The following is a 22,242-nucleotide window of genomic DNA, read 5'->3' as shown; positions in this document are numbered from 1 at the left end:
CTGCGCCACTGCTCCAGCCCCTATAAAGTAATCTTTATCTATATAGTCTACATTTTAGTCAGTATCAATTTCTTGTCAGTTACAGGAATATTTTTCAAGAGTCTAGAAATACTGATAGTTTTGAGTCTGAGTATACCAAAAGTTCAACTCTGCTATATCCCAGCAATTCATAGTCAAGTTAGTTTCTTGAAGGGAATATTAAAAAAAATTTTTTTTCAAGAAGCTTTTTAATCAGCAATTAAAAAATAATACAAGGGCCAGAACAATAGCACAGCAGCAGGGCATTTGTCTTGTAAATGATTCCTGGTATCCCATATGGTTCCCCAGAGCCTTCCAGGAGCGATTTCTGAGCGCAGAGCCAGGAGTAACCCCTGAACACCACTGGGTGTGACCGCCCCCCCAAAAAAAGAATACAGATTTCAGGCTTTTTACCCAAAACAACTGAGGATCTTTGCACTTTGTAAATGTTCCCCAGGCAAAAGGAATCAAGTGCTATCTTTGCTAAGGTTGCACACAAATCAGCATAAAAATAGCAACTACTAGGGATACATTCAAGGTATTCTGGGGAAAAGAAGATGGTGGGCTGGTTCTAAGAGGAGAAGCTTCTAGCAGAAGTAATACAAATAGCATTTATATGTGTAAGGTTTGAGGTATAGCGGACTAAGAATAAGGAAAATGGGAAGGAATCAAGAAGTATTCTACATAACTTTCTTAAAAGGCAAATGGAGGATACTCATGAGAAAGGCAGAAAAGGTTTAAATTTTTGGTACAAGGCTAAGGACACTTTTAGAGAAGATTTTTAGGTAGGAAGTGAAAAAGTAAAAGTGTATTTTCTTTTTGTTGTTGTTGTTTTTCTGGGCCACACCTGTTTGATGCTCAGGGGTTACCCCTGGCTAAGCGCTCAGAAATTGCCCCTGGCTTAGGGGACCATATGGGACGCTGGGGGATCGAACCGCGGTCCTTCCTTGGCTAGTGCTTGCAAGGCAGACACCTTACCTCTAGCGCCACCTCACTGGCCCCAAAAGTGTATTTTCTAATATGTGAAGACTAATGTAGTCAAAGAGATGCTTAACAAAGTGGACAGCAAGGATGGAGCCAGCCTGCTTTGGTCTCTGGCATTACCTTCCTATGGTCCCTGGAACTTCATGGGGTGATCCCCAGGAGGAATCAGTTTTAAGTCCTGAGCTTCACTGGGTGTAACCACAATCCCATCAGAAAAAAGAAAAGTTTCTACAGAGTTGTGGTAATGGATTGTCAGGAGAGAATTGAAGAAAGTTTCTAAAGTTCAACCATGAAGTAAAAAAACTTTTAGTATTTTGATGAAGACTCAAAAAGAAGTTGTATCACTGTTGGTAACATATGATGGTGAGTCATTGAGTCTAGATCTGGCTTTCTTTTAGCCTACCCATTCAGCTGCATTCTTGCTGGGCCTAGCATATATGTGTATGCACACACATATACACTCAAATATATATGTAGTATACCAATATCATCAAAATGACCATCTTACATAAACTACTACAGAGATTCAATTCAATTCCTGTTCAAATTCAGCAAACATTCTTCATGGACTTAGAACAAATAATTATAAAGTTTGTTTGAAACCATAAAAGAACTAGAATAACCAAATCCATGTTGAAAAACAAGATACTGGGAGGCATTTCATTATCTAATTTGAAACTACTACAAAGCCATAGTGAACAAAATAGCATGGTATTGGAAAAAAGACAGACTTTCAGACCAATGGGTCTGAAATATCCAGGGACAAGCCCTCAAGTACAGTATACAGTCAATCTTTGACAGAGGATCCATGAACTTGAAATGGAAAAAAAAATAGTCTCTTAAACAAATGGTGTTAGAACAATTGATAACCATGTATAAGAATTAAAGATCAATCCACATCTCACACTTTACACAAAAGTTAATTAAGTGGATTAAAAACCTGAAGATTAGACCCAAATCCATAAAGCTCATTGAGGAAAACATTGGCAAGGGCTATAGCACCAAATCTTAATAAATGAGAGTATATCAAACTAAAAAGTTTCTGTATGACAAAAGAAACAAGGACTAAAATTAGAAAACAGCTAACTAAATGGAAGAAAATATTTGTACTCAACATATCAGATAAAGCTTTGATATACAAAGTATATCAAAGTATATCTAGGATATATAAAGTACTTCACAAAATCAAAAAATAATCAAAAAATGGGAGAGGAAATGACAGACACTTCTTTGAGGAAGACCAACAGATGGTCAACAGACCCATGAAAAAATGCTCATCATCACATATCATTAAGGAAATCCAAATCAAGACAACACTGAGATATCATCTTATACCATTGAGGATGGCACATATCAAAAAAATACCGGGAACAATCTCTTTTGGTAAGAATGTAGTAAGAAAGGAATTTTCATCCACTACTGATGGAAACCCTGCCTGGTCTGACCCTTATGGAAAACAGGATTTCAGTAAAGTGAAATTGAGCTGCCATATAACCCAGCAATCCCTCTTTTGGGTATCTCTCCCCAGGACTGAAAAGCATTCATTTAAAAAGATGTATGCACACCACTATTCATTGTAGCACTCAGTGCACTAGGTAAGACTTGGAATCAACCTACATATCCAACAACAGATGAGTGGATCATGAAAATGCGGTACATATATACAGTGGAATACTACATAATTGTCAGAAATGATGAATTTGCAGTAACATGAATGAAACTAGAAGACGTTATGCTAAATGAAGTAAGCTAGAGGAAGAAGGATAAATACTGAATAATATCTCTTATATGTGGTATTTAGAATAACTGAATGAAGAAATGCAATGGCCCAAAAGGGAGTTGATTTGGCTCCAGAGGATAGCCAGGAAAAGGGAAGAAACTGAGTGGAAGAGGAGAACACAAATATGAAAGGATTGGGACCAGGGGCCAAGAGGTCTCAGATGCATTAGTAGTGTTAAGAAAGGAAAAAACTTAATATTTAAGCCAAAGGCAAAAAACGATGGAATCGAGAGACCCAACTTTAACAATCTAAACTTATAATGTGTCTGTTATATTGGCAGGCTGGGGGTTTGGGGGACGGTATGGAATGAATTTTGGTACATTGGTGGAAGAAGGTTGGCACTGGTGGTGGGATTGGCTCTGATTCATTGTATGTCTGAAACCAAACTATGAAGGATCTTTTAAACCACAATGGTTTCAATAAAATAAAATACATATATGTATGTGTGAGATATGCTGAGTGCAGAGACCCTATATGAGTGTTGAATTGTTGAGGGGGATTAAATTTCGGTGTTGAAACCTGCTCCTTCCAGAATCCATGATAAATGCTATGGAGAGTATAATGGTTTATATTCTTATATTGGGGGCATCATCTATCTTTTTACAGATAGATTCAGTAAGCATGAAAAAGACTATTTGATCCCAACCATCAAAGCTTGGATTCTTCCACCCTTTTTGTGCTATTTCATTGTTATGAATCATACAATGTTCCAGATGCTGTTTCATCTCCTCCTACCTAAATTTGTCCAGTGGTATAGAAGCATTTTTGTTTGTGAACCATAACCTTATATTCCTGACTACCCATGATATTCCTAAAGCAGATCCTCTTTTCTTTATCACACACCAATACATTTATTTTCACCACCTCCATATACCCACAAGACTGAGTCTAGCTTCAGAAGAAATGAAAGAATGATATGAAGTTTCCAACTTAAAGCAACCAAGACATTCAGATGTAAATGTTAATGCTATTCTAGTGTGTTTTTATATTATAATTTAAGAAAAATATTTTAAAATACAGTATAGATCGCATGAAACATCTTGTATTTTTCTAACTTTAAACTTTCCCAAGAATCTTGGAGAAAAAAATGAAAATCTAACGTGATCTCTGAAAGCTATGTGCATAAGAATAGTTTGAGAAGACCCCCATCTTTATCCCGTGGTACGCTGAATTAAAGTTGCTCCATAAAATGAGAAGAAACTTCAGCTCTGGAATTTTAATTAGCTTATTGTCAGAGCAGCAATAATGTCTGAGGAGGAATATTGTGCATTGGGGGAAGCTTGCTTGGAGATGGTGAACTCTGCATTGTCTTGTTCTTAGCCACTTCTGTTCTCAATAACAGCCTTGTATTTGTTTTGTTTTATTTTTTAAGAGCAAAGAATTGCTCAACACATGAAAATTCATAGTGCTGAAACCAGAACTCTCAATGGCGAGACGGTAAACCAAGTCATTCCCGATAAGATAAAATGCTATAAATTAATGCAGTAATGGTTCGTGGTTGCTAAGGAGTAAGATCAATTTACAAATTGAAACAGATTCCAATACCTTAGAAATTCTGGAAGTCGGGGCCGGAGAGATAGCATGGAGGTAAGGCGTTTGCCTTTCATTCAGAAGGTCATCAGTTCAAATCCCGGTGTCCCATATGGTCCCCCGTGCTTGCCAGGAGCAATTTCTGAGCCTGGAGCCAGGAATAACCCCTGAGCACTGCCGGGTATGACCCAAAAACCACAAAAAAAAAAAAATTCTGGAAGTCAATCAGTGATACAGAATTGACTTAGAAATACACAAGAAAATTGATTCTTAATTTTGGCAACAATATCTTTTTTTTTTCCAGTTCTGAAGTAACAACTTTTGGAAGCAGATTTTTTTTTATCATTGAAGAACTCAACTTTTAATTTTCCAGCAAAGTATCTAAAGGAAACTATTCGTGAATGTGGAAGCAATAGTACAATGACTCAGTCATAAATCTTGCACAAGTTGACCTGGGTTCAATCCCTGACACCCATATGGTACCCACGTCTGCTGGGAATGATCTCTGAGCACAGAGCCAGGAGTAAGTCCTGAGCACTATGTAATATGGACCAAAAACCAAGCAGGCAATCAACAATAAATAAATACATTTTGTTTCTCACCCTCAAAACTGTAGTCTTTATAATCTCAAAGATTGGAAACTAAAAAATTAAATAAAGTTATGTGCTAAGTAAAAGACTAGTATTACGTCATACTTTAGAGTATTTATTTGCTATATATCAAGACTATCAATATGAAGTCGAGGCAATCTGATCACATTTGCATATTCCCCATTCATGACAGAGAGTTGACATTCTCAAAAAGAATTACTGTAGCTGATGGCAATTTTTATCTGAAGAGATTTGTACATGTTAGCAATATACTATCTTCGTCAGCGTAAGAAGAGCATATGGAGCCCATTAACTCACCCAAACTGCCACTGTTCTGCAAATTTTTATTAAGCTAGTGCAGTCCCTAATAGTCACTTATGTTGTAGAATGCATATCCAATGCTCTCAATAAGCCAGGGGATTGCTTTCCCCAGTGAGAATGCAATTGATGTATCAGAGGCTTTAGAAAGAACAAAAACACTGAAATGATCACTGTATCATATAGGTATATCCTACTGGGAAGCCAACAGATGTAAGGATTATAGGCACTTTAATGCTTGTCACTTATAAGTTTTCAGACTGCCATCTTTTTCACAGTATCTATATCTTAAGATTCTCTTGATTTTAATAGTAACTTATTGAAATGAATTTAAAAAATTTTTGTTCTCACTTTGAAGAAAGATGTTATGATCATTGAGACATGCTTACTCCTGGTCTATACCAGTGGTCTATACTCCAAACAATGAGAAGCCTGGACCATTACACTGCAGTGTTTGTTAAGCAAGTCTTTATGGAAGAACACATCAGGAAACAAGCAAACATTTAAGCCAAAAGTGTCTCCCTTATGAAGTACCTACAGTAATGAAATCAAATAATGTTCATTGATCTTTAGTTGAATGCCAGGAAGCATGAGCTTAGTATAAAAATCCCATTATCTAAATAAATCCAGAGAAATCTCAAGAGGGACAAATCTACAATTCTGTCTAAGTATTTAATAAGTTACAATATAAAAGGCCTATGAATTTCATCTTCAGAAGGACTCAATCTTATTGATATATCTTCAATTGTAATAAACTCTTTGAACTCCCATGTGCAAGTAAATCACCCTGAAATGAAATTGAATGGGATAAAAGGATGGGAGAAGCATAGTCTCTAAAAACTTTAAAAAAGAAACAAAAAAAAGAAAGGAAATCAGTTTGTCATCAGAAATAGAACAAGAAATGCTGCCTCATTTTCCATAAATATTCTTGATTTGATGCTTTTGGTACTTTCCCATTTTGAAATTCAACTCACTCAATTTCAGTCTCATAAATATGTTTTTTTTTGTTTTCATTTTTTTAAATTTTTGGGCCACACCCGGTGGCACTCAGGATGTTACTTCTGGCTCTACACTCAGAAATCACTCCTGGCAGGCTCTGGGAACCATATGGGATGCTAGAGATGGAACCTGGGTCAGCCACCCTGTCTATTATTCTATTGCTCTGATCCCAGTCTTTTTGTTTAACGTGACATGCTTATTATATTCTTTTCAGTGTCACTCTAATATCTGTACTATCTTTTTTTAATCTTTATTTATTGATTGATTCGTGGATTGATTGGTTTCTGGCCCACACCCAGCGGAGTTCAGGGGTCCTCCTGCCTCTGCACTCAGAAATTGCCCCTGGCAGGCTGGGGGGCCATGCGGGATGCCTGGAATCAAACTGGGTCCCTCCTGGGTTGGCCGCATGCAAGGCAAATGCCCCACTGCTGTGCCATTCTGGTCCCCAATATCTGTACTATATATATTATGCAATGAAATCACTAGATTTAAGTTTTAGCCCCAAGAGAACTTTATATAACAGTCAACTAGTTACTGTGAGTGTTTTAAAGAAGTTGGATATTAATTATAACTTTTGCTATTTTTAAGAAAAGGTTGGGATTCTATACAATATCACCTCATTTTCTCATTTGCTACTGTTATTTAAATTACTTCTCAGCTCTAAGCAGGTGTATAAAAGATGATTGTTCTCCATTTAACCTTTTTTAATAAATGCATTTTATTAATTAATTCATTATATTTCCCATCTATTGTTGTCCTAAAGATAGGCATATATGTCAGTGACTATTGTGTAGTAAAACCTTGATTTTTCTGACTATAGCCCATTTGGCTTTTTCCACACTTCATATTTTTAATAAATAGTTTGTTAATGTTCAAAAGAATTTCAAATTATCAACTAAAATAATGTTGAGTATTATCAATAATAAGACTGTATTCAGCCAAAGGATTAGGATATACCATCTTTAATTTAATATGGTTCCCCCAGTCCCAGATTTGAAATAAATTTCCATTTATGGGGAAATGTGTTTGCTCAAAAAAGAAAACGGACTGGACAAATGTAGAATTCTATCTTTGTATGAATCTCATCTTTACCATAACTATACATAGTAAAACAATATATTTGAATACCATCTTTTTCTTTGCCTTTTTTTTAACTACAAGAAGTATGAGTCTGATAAACAAGGATGTATAACTGAGACATTGATATTTCTCAACCGTATCTCTACTTTTTTGCTTCCCTTTTAACCTGCTGTCTACCTGAGACCCAGGACCAATTAATTCCCTAATCTTGAATTTTGGTCCCCACTTATATTATTTTTCACCTGAGATTTATCTTGGAATATGTTGTAAGCTCACAGGGTGCCATTCTGGCCACTGGTTGAAAAGAAATGATATAAATTAGCAACACACCACTGTCTTTATATTCAGCTTCTTGAAAAGGAAAACTTTCATTTCTTGGGAAAAGTGTGCATAGTCCCATGGTAAGATTTTATATATTTATACATGTTTTTTGGTTTTGTTCTCATTTAGTTTCCACAATTCCCTGTGTAGTGTTTTTATTACTCTTTATTTTTTTTTTCACATAAAGTGACTGAAGTTCAAAGCAGTTTATAAATTTTCTTGGTAAACCTCTGGGATTCAAACACAGTTGCCTAATTTTTGGTATCATGTTATTTGGCTTTTGTTTTTAGTTTCTCATTAATAGTGATAACAATAGCTCATGTTTATTATGTATGTATGTATGATCTAGAAAATTTTGTTTTGTATGATCTAGAAAATTTTGCTTTGTATGTATGATCTAGAACATAGATCTAGAACTTAAGCTTCACTATTAACCTGAGGAAAGCAATGTTAAATTTATTTTATATATGAGTGATTGAAGCATAAGTTGTTGAAAAGAAATTTATGAATAACTAGTATAGTATCTGATTAAAGCTTTACTTATAGGGACAATTATCATTAGTGCTCACAGCTATCAGGGTCACCTCTGATGCTAGATGTTGCTCAATGCTGTGGAAGATTAGAGTCAAGGTCTTCCATATACTAGGAAAGAATTCTATCCCTGAGTCTTGTTCCTAGCCCCAGGTCAGAATCCTAAAATCAGATAATTTCTTATTTCTGAAAATGAGATAAAATTTTACTTTGAGCCCAGTTGACATCAAGGTTCCCTAATCTAATGACAAAAGGGGGGTGCGGGGAGACAGAAAGATAGCACAGCAGTAGGGTGTTTGCCTTGCACGCAGCCGATCCAGGACAGATGGTGGTTCGAATCCCGACATCCCATATGGTCCCCCGAGCCTGCTAGGAGTAACCCCTGAGCACAGCCAGATGTGACCTAAAAATCAAAAACCAAAACAACAACAATAACAACAACAACAATAACAAATCCAGCTAATGCTCAATAATATGTTTCCAGAAAATAATGTCTGTACAGAACAACTATTAGTATTAAGAGATATTTGTTTTCTAATGTATTTGTCATGTGCTATATTTATGCCCGGCAGTTATATTTGATGTTTTGTTGTTATTGTTGTTGTTTTCGGTTTGGAAGTGTTCAGAAGTTACTCCCAGCTCCATGCTCAGGAATCGTACCTGGTGGGCTCAGGGGACCATATGGGATACTGGGGATCAAACCCAGATCGACCATGGGAAAGGCAATTGTCCTACCCACTGTGCTATTACTCAGGCTCCTACGTTTAATGCTTTACATTGAATTCATATCATACTTAAATCCCAATGCCTATGACACATTTTTTTTTTTTTTTTTTTTTTTGGTTTTTGGGTCACACCCGGCAGCACTCAGGGATTACTCCTGGCTCCATGTTCAGAAATCGCTCTTGGCAGGCTCGGGAAACCATATGGGATGCCGGGATTCGAACCAATGCCCTTCTGCATGAAAGGCAAATGCTCTACCTCCATGCTATCTGTCTGGCCCCGCCTATGACACATCTTAATCATAATGATGAAATTAAAAATATCTCCATGGCAAGGTAGGGTTCATATTTTTTTCATAAAATAAGGATAAAAGACTTTATTTTCTCAGTAGGGATTACAATATAAGGACTTACGTTGTATGGAGTTCCTAATTAGCAAATGCATCAGAGAACACTTTCATATTTCAGTTTCTTGCGCAGGGGCCATGCTAATCTTCTCTGTATCGTTCCAATTTTAGTATATGTGCTGCCGAAGCGAACACCATATTTCAGTTTGTTAACAAATGCTAGAGCCTGTTACTTGTTATTGTTCATTGTTTTCCAATATTTTTCTTTTTATACTGCAAATTCTATTGGTAGAATTTTTAGATCTTGGAAAGATAGAAGTTTGGACCTAAGATATAGTACAGTGATTAGAGTGCTTGCCTTGCATGTTGCCAACCCAGGTTCAATCCCCATCACCACAATAGACCACTAAACGCAGCCAGAGGTGACGTTAAAGCCCTGAGCATAGCCAGGTATAACCCAACAACAGTAACAACAAAAGTTAGACATTGTCTCAAATTTGTAGCCAGAGTATAGAAAGGTTTATCTTTAGCTTAAACTATGAAGAAAAGTCTAATACTTTTCATTTATTTGGGGGCGTTGTTTGGGGCTACCCGATGGTGCTCGGGAGCTACACTGACTCTGTACCTGGGCTTGCTCCTGAAAATTGATGCTCAGAGGAACCAGAGATATAATCCAGGCTTCCTGGGTTAAAGTGTCTCTCTGATGCCTCTAATAATATTTTTATTTTTTTAATATTTATTACAATTTAGATAACATGGCTACAATAGTGTTAGCTGCTATTTACAGTATTGATATACAAAATAACTACAGCCCACCACCAAAGTGCCCAATAACCTCCACTAAAATACTTTAAAATGTTTTTTCTAATACACCTTTTCATTTCCTCCCTCTCTCACGACTACCTGAAATTATTACTCATAATTGTATGTTATACAGTGTCATTGTATGATTGTCTATTCCCTTGTTTTATGTCTCTCTAAAAAACAGATAAGATCCTTCTAAATTAGTCTTCTTCCTGCAACTTTAGTGTAATTAACATGATACTCTGTTTTTCTATACAAGTTGCAGCAAACTGTTGATTCCACTTTTTCTTAGAGATGTGTATATTATTTCATTGTGTAGGTGTATAGTATTCCACTCTGTAACTATACCACAACTTCTCTATTCGTTCATCTGTTGTTAGACATTTGGGTTGTTTCCATATTCTGGCTATTTTACCAAGTGCTTCAATAAACATTTATGTGATACATATTTTAACTAATATTTCTTTGGAGATAGAAGACAAGAAGGAAAGTTAGAGTGTCATATGGGAGTTCTAATCTATTTTTTTTTTGAAGTTTCTGTGGAGTTTTACATAGTTCAATCAGATGACATTCCCTCTGGTAGTAAATATTGTTTTTCACCACATTACTTGTGGTGAAACTGACAATGACTGTTTCTAATGATTAAAAGATGCTGTTCTCACTGTAATTATATATCATTGATGTTTTAATTTTTATTTTTATGTAATAAATGACAATGAACATTTTTTGTATATCTACTGGATATTCATTCTTCTCTTTGGGGAAGTTCATATCCTCTATTTTTTCATAGTGTTGACTATTTCACTATTTTTGTTTTTTTTTTGTTTTGTTTTTTGTTTTTTTTTGTTTTTGTTTTTTTTTTTTCATATTTTTTTTTATTTAAACACCTTGATTACATACATGATTGTGTTTGGGTTTCAGTCATAAAAGGAACACCACCCATCACCAGTGCAACATTCCCATCACCCAAGTCCCAAATCTCCCTCCTCCCCACCCAACCCCTGCCTGTACCCTAAACAGGCTCTACATTTCCCTCGTACATTCTCAATATTAGGACAGTTCAAAATGTAGTTATTTCTCTAACTAAACTCATCACTCTTTGTGGTGAGCTTCCTGAGGTGAGCTGGAACTTCCAACTCTTTTCTCTTTTGTGTCTGAAAATTATTATTACAAGGGTGTTTTTCATTTTTCTTAAAAACCCATAGATGAGTGAGACCATTCTGCGTTTTTCTCTCTCTCTCTGACTTATTTCACTCAGCATAATAGATTCCATGTACATCCATGTATAGGAAAATTTCATGACTTCATCTCTCCTGACAGCTGCATAATATTCCATTGTGTATATGTACCACAGTTTCTTTAGCCATTCGTCTGTTGAAGGGCATCTTGGTTGTTTCCAGAGTCTTGCTATGGTAAATAGAGCTGCAATGAATATAGGTGTAAGGAAGGGGTTTTTGTATTGTATTTTTGTGTTCCTAGGGTATATTCCTAGGAGTGGTATAGCTGGATCGTATGGGAGCTCGATTTCCAGTTTTTGGAGGAATCTCCATATCGCTTTCCATAAAGGTTGAACTAGACAGCATTCCCACCAGCAGTGGATAAGAGTTCCTTTCTCTCCACATCCCCGCCAACACTGTTTATTCTCATTCTTTGTGATGTGTGCCATTCTCTGGGGTGTGAGGTGGTATCTCATCGTTGTTTTGATTTGCATCTCCCTGATGATTAGTGATGTGGAACATTTTTTCATGTGTCTTTTGGCCATGTGTATTTCTTCTTTGTCAAAGTGTCTGTTCATTTCTTCTCCCCATTTTTTGATGGGGTTAGATGTTTTTTTCTTGTAGAGTTCTGTCAGTGCCTTGTATATTTTGGAGATTAGCCCCTTATCTGATGGGTATTGGGTGAATAGTTTCTCCCATTCAGTGGGTGGCTCTTGTATCCTGGGCACTATTTCCTTTGAGGTGCAGAAGCTTCTCAGCTTAATATATTCCCATCTGTTAATCTCTGCTTTCACTTGCTTGGAGAGTGCAGTTTCCTCCTTGAAGATGCCTGTAATGTCCTGGAGTGTTTTGCCTATGTGCTGTTCTATATATCTTATGGTTTTGGGGCTGATATCGAGGTCTTTAATCCATTTGGATTTTACCTTTGTACATGATGTTAGCTGGGGGTCTAAGTTTAATTTTTTGCAAGTGGCTATCCAATTGTGCCAACACCACTTGTTGAAGAGGCTTTCCCTGCTCCATTTAGGATTTCCTGCTCCTTTATCAAAAATTAGATGGTTGTATCTCTGGGGAACATTTTCTGAGTATTCAAGCCTATTCCACTGATCTGAGGACCTATCCTTATTCCAATACCATGCTGTTTTGATAACTGTTGCTTTGTAGTACAGTTTAAAGTTGGGAAAAGTAATTCCTCCCATATTCTTTTTCCCAATGATTGCTTTAGCTATTCGAGGGTGTTTATTGTTCCAAATGAATTTCAAAAGTGTCTGATCCACTTCTTTGAAGAATGTCATGGGTATCTTTAGAGGGATGGCATTAAATCTGTATAATGCCTTGGGGAGTATTGACATTTTGATGATGTTAATCCTGCCAATCCATGAGCAGGGTATGCGTTTCCATTTCCGTGTGTCCTCTCTTATTTCTTGGAGGAGAGTTTTATAGTTTTCTTTGTATAGGTCCTTCACATATTTAGTCAAGTTGATTCCAAGATATTTGAGTTTGTGTGGCACTATTGTGAATGGGGTTGTTTTCTTAATGTCCATTTCATCCTTATTACTATTGGTATATAGAAAGGCCATTGATTTTTGTGTGTTAATTTTGTAGCCTGCCACCTTGCTATATGAGTCTATTGTTTCTAGAAGCTTTTTGATAGAGTCTTTAGGGTTTTCTAAGTAGAGTATCATGTCATCTGCAAACAGTGAGAGCTTGACTTCTTCCTTTCCTATCTGGATTCCCTTGATATCCTTTTCTTGCCTAATCGCTATAGCAAGTACTAACAGTGCTATGTTGAATAGGAGTGGTGAGAGAGGACAGCCTTGTCTTGTGCCAGAATTTAGAGGGAAGGCTTTCAGTTTTTCTCCATTGAGGATAATATTTGCCACTGGCTTGTGGTAGATGGCCTTCACTATATTGAGAAAGGTTCCCTCCATTCCCATCTTGCTGAGAGTTTGGATCAAGAATGGGTGTTGGACCTTATCAAATGCTTTCTCTGCATCTATTGATATGATCATGTGGTTTTTATTTTTCTTGTTATTGATGTTGTGTATTATGTTGATAGATTTACGGATGTTAAACCAGCCTTGCATTCCTGGGATGAAACCTACTTGATCGTAGTGGATGATCTTCTTAACGAGGCATTGAATCCTATTTGCCAGGATTTTGTTGAGGATCTTTGCATCTGCATTCATCAGTGATATTGGTCTGTAATTTTCTTTTTTGGTAGCGTCTCTGTCTGGTTTAGGTATCAAGGTGATGTTGGCTTCATAAAAGCTATTTGGGAGTGTTTCTGTTTGTTCAATTTCATGAAAGAGTCTTGCCAAGATTGGCAGTAGTTCCTCTTGGAAAGTTTGATAGAATTCATTAGTGAATCCATCTGGACCTGGGCTTTTGTTTTTCGGCAGACATTTGATTACTGTTTTAATTTCATCAATGGTGATGGGGGTGTTTAGATATGCTACATCCTCTTCCTTCAACCGTGGAAGATTATAAGAGTCCAAGAATTTATCCATTTCTTCCAGGTTCTCATTTTTAGTGGCGTAGAGTTTTTCAAAGTAGTTTCTGATTACCCTTTGAATCTCTGTCATATCAGTAGTGATCTCTCCTTTTTCATTCCTGATACGAGTTATCAAGTTTCTCTCTCTCTCTTTCTTTGTTAGGTTTGCCAGTGGTCTATCAATCTTGTTTATTTTTTCAAAGAACCAACTTTTGCTTTCGTTGATCTTTCGGATTGTTTTTTGAGTTTCCACTTCGTTGATTTCTGCTCTCAGCTTTGTTATTTCCTTCTGTCTTCCTATTCTTGGGTCCTTTTGTTGAGCATTTTCTAGTTCTATTAGCTGTGTCATTAAGCTACTCAGGTAAGCTCCTTCTTCCTTCCTGATGTGTGCTTGCAAAGCTATAAATTTTCCTCTCAGTACTGCTTTTGCTGTGTCCCATAAGTTCTGAGAGTTTGTGTCTTTATTGTCATTTGTTTCCAGGAACCTTTTTTATTTCCTCCTTGATTTCATCTCGGACCCACTGGTTATTGAGCATGAGGCTGTTTAACTTCCAGGTGTTAAAGTGTTTCTTCTGAGTCCCTTTGGAGTTCACAAATAATTTCAGAGCCTTGTGGTCAGCGAAGGTAGTCTGCAAAATTTCTACCCTCTTGATCTTATGGAGGTATGTTTTATGTGCCAGCATGTAGTCTATCCTGGAGAATGTCCCATGTACATTGGAGAAGAATGTGTATCCAGGTTTCTGGGGATGGAGTGTCCTATATATATCCACTAGGCCTCTTTCTTCCATTTCTCTCCTCAGGTCTAGTATATTCTTGTTGGGTTTCAGTCTGGTTGACCTGTCCAGTGTTGACAAAGCCGTGTTAAGGTCCCCCACAATTATTGTGTTGTTGTTGATATTATTTTTCAGATTTGTCAACAGTTGTATTAAATATTTTGCTGGCCCCTCATTCGGTGCATATATGTTTAGGAGAGTGAATTCTTCCTGCTCTACGTACCCCTTGATTAATATAAAATGTCCATCTTTGTCCCTTACAACCTTCCTGAGTATAAAGTTTGCATTATCTGATATTAGTATGGCCACTCCAGCTTTTTTATGGGTGTTGTTTGCTTGGATAATTTTTCTCCAGCCTTTTATTTTGAGTCTATGTTTGTTCTGACTATTCAGGTGTGTTTCTTGTAGGCAGCAGAAGGTTGGATTGAGTTTTTTGATCCATTTAGCCACTCTGTGTCTCTTAACTGGTGCATTTAATCCATTGATGTTGAGAGAAAGAATTGTCCTGGGATTTAACGCCATCTTTATTTCAAAATTTGGTGTGTCTTTTGGGTAGTCTTGTCTTAGATTAGGTCTTTCAGTTTTTCTCTTAAGACTGGTTTTGTGTCTGTGAAGTTTCTGATCTGTTTTTTGTCTGTGAAACCATGTATTCTTCCATCAAACCGGAAAGTGAGTTTTGCTGGGTATAGTATTCTGGGTGAAGCATTCATTTCATTCAGTCTTGTCACAATATCCCACCACTGCTTTCTGGCATTGAGTGTTTCTGGTGACAGGTCTGCTGTAAATCTCAGGGAAGCTTGCTTGAACATGATTTCCCCTTTTGATCTTGCTGTTTTCAGAATTCTGTCTCTATCTGTGGGATTTGTCATTGTGACTAGGATGTGTCTTGGGGTGGTTTTTCTGGGGTCTCTTTTGGTTGGTACTCTTCGGGCATGCAGGATTTGATCACATATATTCTTTAGCTCTGGAAGTTTCTCTTTAATGATGTTCTTGACCATTGATTCTTCCTGGAAATTTTCTTCCTGGGTCTCTGGGACTCCAATGATTCTTAAGTTGTTTCTGTTGATCTTATCATAGACTTCTATTTTCGTCTGTTCCCATTCTTTGACTAATTTTTCCATTGTCTGCTCATTTGCTTTAAGTTTTTTGTCCAATCTCTCCTGCTGTATGGAATTGTTATGTATCTCATCTTCCACAGCACCAAGTCTATTCTCAGCTTCTGATACCCTGTCCCAGAGCTTATCCATTTTGTCATTCACTTCGTTTACTGACTTTTTCAGTCCTGTTAGTTGACATGTTATTTCAGTTTGGAGTTTTGTCATTTCTGCCTTCATATTTTCTTGGTTCTTATTAGTGTTCTGTTCAACTCGATCCATGGTTTCTTGGAGTCTGTTGAGCACCTTCCATATTGCTAGTCTAAAGTCCTTATCTGAGAGGTTGATTAGTTGTTCAGTCATTATCTGGTCCTCAGAATTGTCATCTTCATTCTCTATGTCTGATGCTGGCCTGCGTTGTTTCCCCATTGTCACACTTGTATTGTGGGTTTTTCTACGTGTTGTGGTGGTATTCATTGTCTATATGATGTAGGCAGCACACTCCTCTGGCTCCTCCCTTTCTGGATGGGCTGACTTGCCTCTAAGGGAGGGGAGTCCTCCGTGGATGAAGCCTCACACTGGGTCAAATCTTAGGCCCGAGCATGCAACAGAGAAGACAGTCCAGAGAGAAATGTTTGCTTCTGTGATATAGCGCTGTTCTTAGTGTGATTTTTCCTTCTTGTTGCAATGGAGTTCTTTCCTTAGAAAGAGTGCACGGCCGCGTAGCGAAGCGGAGCGGCCGTGCTCCTCTGAGCCTCTTTTTGCCCCACTCGCAAGAGTTTCACGCAAGAGGACAGTAGACAGACATAGACAGGTCACACTCACAGTCTTTCACAGTTGAGTCCCACTGGGCCGGTGTACTTTCGCGGATTTTCCCCGCCTGGTGTCACACACAGGGAGCCGGCTTTTGCCCAGATAGCATTGTTATCTCTTCCCGAATGTAGTTTCTTTGGAGTTAGCTTCCCAGGGCTCTGAGGAGAGCTTCCAGAGTTCAGGAAAGACAGAGAAGGGTAGGACAGGGCTCTTTTCCGGTGCTCAGTTCCTCAGAAGAAGCACAGCCCGGTGGAGATTCTGCAGGTAGAGCAGTCAGCACTCTGCCTGGAAACCCCCACCTGCAGCCATTTCTCACTCACTCACTGGCTCGCTGGGTAGCTTCTGAATGTAGTTTCTTTGGGGTTCGCTTCCCAGGGCTCTGAGGAGAGCTTCCAGAGTTCAGGAAAGACAGAGAAGGGTAGGACAGGGCTCCCTTCCGGTGCTCAGTTCCTCAGAAGAAGCACAGCCCGGTGGAGATTCTGCAGGTAGAGCAGTCAGCACTCTGCCTGGAAACCCCCACCTGCAGCCATTTCTCACTCCTATTTCACTATTTTTGGATCTGCACTCCGGAATTATTCTTAGTAGGCTTGGGAGACCATATGGGATATGAGGAATTAAACCTAGGTCTATAGTGTGCAAGGCAAAACCCTACCTAATGTACTATCATTTCAGCCCTATTGTTGACATTCTTGAGTGTTTTTTCTGTCATGGATATGAGCCCTTTTCTGGTGCATAGTGCAAAAATATCAATAATATTTTTAATAATTTTATAGTATGAAAATCACACAAGTGTTTTTATCTAAAAAATGTTTGGTAAAAGAAGATTAGGTGAATTTAAGAATATTTATGTGGGCCCGGAGAGATAGCACAGTGGTGTTTGCCTTGCAAGCAGCTGATCCAGGACCTAAGGTGGTTGGTTCGAATCCCGGTGTCCCATATGGTCCCCCGTGCCTGCCAGGAGCTATTTCTGAGCAGACAGCCAGGAGTAACCTCTGAGCACTGCCGGGTGTGACCCAAAAAACCAAAAAAAAAAAAAAAAAAAAGAATATTTATGTATAGTAATTGGAGAAATGAAGTAGATATGGATATGGTGACAGATGACAGGTCATTGGGTAAAAGATGCAGGGCACTTTCATGAAACTTCCCTGTGTTCTATTCCTGACACCACATTGTTCCCCTGAACCACTAGGTGTGAACCTAGTACAGAACTAGAAGTAACTATTGATCACTGTTGTGCATGATTCATCCCCCCAAATAAAAATAAAATAAAGTAGCAGTGTGTGTAGGCAGAGAAAGTAGGGTCATCTTACTCTGTGATAAACCAAGAATTCAGGAAAATTAGACAAGATTAGCACTTTCATTTTAGCAAGATCTCCTCTACTTGCTGGAACATTTCGTTTTATGAAATACCATACCTATAGTGATTAGTGATAATAAACAATTGGAGCAATCCATGAGAGATGCTTAAGGATTAAGAGTCTATGCTTATATTAAAAATAATCAGCATTTTATAATTTTTATTCAGTGTTTTCATCTGATATTAACCCCAAAGTCATAGCCAGTCTCAAAGAGTAGTTTAAAAAACATTTCTTTCTCTGCATTTTCTGAAATGAGTTTTTGGTATTTGATGAAGCTGCATAGGTCTAGAGTTTTCCTTAAAATATCATTTAAAAATTTTATAAGATGACTTAGGTGATATAGCCTCTTGTAGAAGTTTTTCTCACTGGTGCATTTCAAAATATAGTTATTCATTTCATCAAAACTATGACAATCCAGGGTTAATTTTTCCCACACCATTGAACAACACCCTTCCTTATCTCTTAACTGATGACACTGAATTAAATGTTTCTTTCTGACTGGTAAGACTGTTGACACCAGAACTTCGCCCACTTTGGTGTGAATTTTCTACCGTTCCCTTCGCACTTCCGGTGGTTCATTCCCCAAACCTGGGAAAGTACCTCCTCGTAGTCATGTGATCATTAGTACTGGGCTAACTCTGAATGAAGGAGTCCTTGGCAAAGACAGCAAGAATTCTTCTCTTTGGCCCTGCTTCTCAAACTCCCACATCCCTCTCACATTTTTCCAGCTCCATGTCCTCAAGCTAAAATGTCAGTAGGCTCTATCTATACACAACTATGACATTTTCTCCACACAGCCAGCTGGGACAATGGGAGGATTTACCTTATTTCTCAGGAGTCACTGAACTTTGTTGCACCGTGTTCCAATCTCATGCACAACACTGTTTCACGCTTGTCTTATTGGACAAGTAATAGTAAATCAGTTATTTCCCTTATGCTTCATTTTAACCTAATACAGAAGTCCTATTCTTGATTCCTCCATATACAAATTGTTATTTTGCTCAAGAAATTTATAATATGTGAATGTCACTTCATGGTCCTTGAGTTCAGTTTCTCCATTCTGTATGTGGAAATGACAATCCAATTAGAAAAACTTAAAAACTTAAGAAAAAATGTATTCATAGAAGAGCTAATGAACGTGCATTTATTCCTTTTTTAAAATCTCTACCAAAAGAAATTAAGTACCTGTAAGAAAACATTTTATAAAGCTTTGACAGTGAAATATTCCAGTTATAAATCTATATTAATTTGTTCTTCAAGTTGACTGATTTACAAGCAAATCTGATTTCTGATTCTTCTTTCTTCTCAGTGCCAGATGAAAGCAAAGTCCATTCATTGGCTGGACACAAATTGGGTAAGAAATTCTTTTTAACTAACTTTATATTCTTCTTCCTGGAAAACACTGACTATGTTTGAGTGGAAGTTGGAACCTCTTTTCAACCATTCGTCTCTGAAAATCTTGCTAATTAATACATGAGATGCATCTTACTTCCAAAAAGATGAATTATTGCTTGGCTGTGTGTATAGTGGCATAATACATGCTGACTCAAAACGTTTGAGAGGGAAGAATAAAGGTTTCCGAAAAATAATTTTAAAACCAGAAGACAAACTTTGGGTGCCATTTGAACATTGAAAATAGCAAGATTAGGGGCCGGAGAGATAGCATGGAGGTAAGGCGTTTGCCTTTCATGCAGGAGGTCATCGGTTCGAATCCCGGCGCCCCATATGGTCCCCTGTGCCTGCCAGGAGCAATTTCTGAGCCTGGAGCCAGGAATAACCCCTGAGCACTGCCAGGTGTGACCCAAAAACCAAAAAAAAAAAAAAAAAAAAAAAAAAAAAAAAAAGAAAATAGCAAGATTACCAAGAAAACCCAAGAAAGTTTGAAATTCTTTCTCATAATGATTTTTGTTATAAACACTTTGAGTGTTAAAGAATTAAACAAAGATCCAGAAGATAGAATCATTTCATTCTCTTCAAAACAAGACATTGTTTTTTGCCTATCTTGAAGGGATTATGTGTCCAAGATAACAGCTTTATCTCTCTTTATACTCATGAATAAGCTTCCAGTAGGTTCTCCACAAATGCTATGTGTATCTCCAAGACCTAGGAGGTCCTACTTCTATATTATGCAGGAAATTCTTGCAGGTCAAAATTTGACCTTTTATTCATTGCTAAATAATCTGACCTATATTCCTGTGCTCTTCCTTCATCATCATTCATTAGCATTGGTTGGGAAAACTCAACACTAAAAACTACAATCAATTCTTTCCTCTAAGGATGCATTGTTTAGGGGATATATTCCTTTTACTCTTAGATGGCCCATTCAAACCACAGAAGGGTGACAATGGGTTGGCATCCCTCTGTCTCTGAAACAAAGATGTCTTTTCCATCACCCGAGCATTGCCTGTGTTAATGAGAAAATTATGTTTTCAGCTGTAAGTGGTCCTGATGCTTCATTACCTCCATCATGTTCCAGGGCAAGATTATGATTTTTTTCTTTTCTTTTTTCTGCAAACTCTCTAGTGATAACAATAGGGAAGGGCTGCTTCACAACTAGGAGATTTTTCTCTTATTTTTATTCTGCTCTTCTAATAAAGAGCCTAGGAGGATAGATCAGTGTGAAAGCAAAGATTTCTGTGGGTGTGATGAGTGGTCACATGCTGCTTATTCTCTTCATCTTTGTCCCTCCTTTCTATTCTCTACTGTTGAAATATTTTTAGGAGTGAGAGAAGAACTTCTTATGATGAAGGAGCCTATGTCCTTTATCTTTTCTAGCTAAGTATGTTGTTGCACATCTTGTAGTTTGTTCTTGTATGTGTAATAATAATGGAAGATGAGATGTTCTTGATTAGGCTTTGAAGTACAAAAGTAGAAGCATGTTTAGGCATGATTATCAATTTAGTTTCTGAAAATAAGCTAGTCGGATGCTTTATAGAGGTTTTTCAGCAAATGAAATTTTAATTTACTCCTACCTCATTTCCAAACAAATGACTGTTAGCAGGTAACTGAAATTATTATTATTTTTTTAAATAAAAACTTTGTTGACTTAATATATTACTCTAATATTTAAATACATTTGAATAACAAGTGTTTGTACTCTACTATAAAATACTATTCAATAGGCTCTAGATAGGAGCATTGAAATTACCTTCTAAATTAAAAGAAAATATAAAAATGGGTATAATTTTACATTTGTGGGGCAGGTTATTTGTATGCTCTATGGAACAACTTAACTTTAGCTGGTTGATCATATACCAACAGTTTTTATATCATGTGGATAATTATGCTTAAATGTAGTAGAGGGTTCTAAAGAACACTTGTAATGTACTTACTACTATCACATTTAGTAGTTTTACATTTTTAAGTACTTTGCTAGTCTATGACAGTTTCATCAAGTTTTTCACTTACCATCTATGAAATCAATGTAGATGATTAAAAACAACCAGAAATTCAATAGATTTGGAGCAAGAGTAACATGTCAAGAAATATAAGGAAGGTATACACCCACCTGAAAATATATACTCTCCAACTGTGTTACATCAGAGCATCCTGGAAACAGGCAGATCTCATGAAAATGTCATTCTAAAATGTGGTTAGATATTTATATACTTTTGAAATTTACTCTTATTTTATTTTTAATTTTTTAATTGGAAAATTTACCTGAATATCCAGGATTGTCTGGATCCAGTTCTTCTATGTATGTATTTAGGGGAAGCTTACCATTGCCCTTTGAGAATGGTAGTTGATACTAGAATTGGCCCAAAGGACTGGGGAGCCTTTGAATTCTGACAGTCCCTTTCAGTGACTACACTTAGTTATTTATTTTATTTTTTTCACTATATCCAGCAGTGCTCAGGGCTTACTCCTGACTCTGTGCAAAGGAGACCAATGGGTTGCTGAGGATCAAATTCAGGTCAGCTGTTTGTGAGGCAAACACCCTTCCCACTGGACCCCCCCAAATTGATAATTTTAATTTCCTGCTGATTGTAGATTTAATCTTCTAGTCTGTTACAGCTAACCCACCTACCAGTCTGGATTATAATGTGCAATGTTTCATGGTCATTCTTGTGTTTTCGTTTTTTTTTTTTTTTTTGGGGGGGGGGGAGCACATTGGATAATGCTCAGGTATTACTCCTGGCTCTGTACTCAGTCATCACTCCTGGCAGTGCTCTAGGCATTGAACCCTGATAGGCTGCATGCAAGGCAAAAGCCTACCCTGCTGTACTATCTCTCCATCCTTCATGATCATTCTTACCTATCTAATGTTAAATGGAATCTCTCATCTTCTTTTTGCTTCTCCTTTCTTTTCTGCAAATTCATTCTTCAAAGTAGAAGTACTACTTCCTAAGAAAAAATATATTCCCCTCTCCTTTCATTATGGAAATGTTTCCTACTATCCAAGACCATCAGGAAGTTAAATTAAATTGTATGTGATTACCTAAATCTATCATCCATTTTTCTTGTTCAAG

The 22,242-nt window shown here is 37.3% G+C and overlaps 1 protein-coding gene and 1 non-coding gene across 2 annotated transcripts in view; one reads left to right on the top strand and one right to left on the bottom strand.

Annotated features, from left to right (window-relative positions):
* The window catches only part of PARD3B (par-3 family cell polarity regulator beta), a 1,279,582-nt gene that overhangs the window by 810,200 nt on the left and 447,140 nt on the right, over positions 1-22,242 (top strand). The window contains exon 16 of the mRNA XM_049772907.1: positions 19,083-19,127. Within this exon, the coding sequence (XP_049628864.1) occupies positions 19,083-19,127 (45 nt within the window). The remainder of the gene's footprint in view (positions 1-19,082; positions 19,128-22,242) is intronic.
* Positions 9,311-9,415, bottom strand: LOC126009795 (U6 spliceosomal RNA). The gene has a single exon (XR_007495996.1). It is a non-coding gene; the product is annotated as a U6 spliceosomal RNA (small nuclear RNA).

Source organism: Suncus etruscus, chromosome 5 (genome assembly GCF_024139225.1).
Source record: "Suncus etruscus isolate mSunEtr1 chromosome 5, mSunEtr1.pri.cur, whole genome shotgun sequence".
In the NCBI taxonomy this organism is placed as follows: Eukaryota; Metazoa; Chordata; class Mammalia; order Eulipotyphla; family Soricidae; genus Suncus; species Suncus etruscus.
Note: the sequence above shows the minus strand (reverse complement) of the source record. Positions and strands in the feature narration are given on the sequence as shown.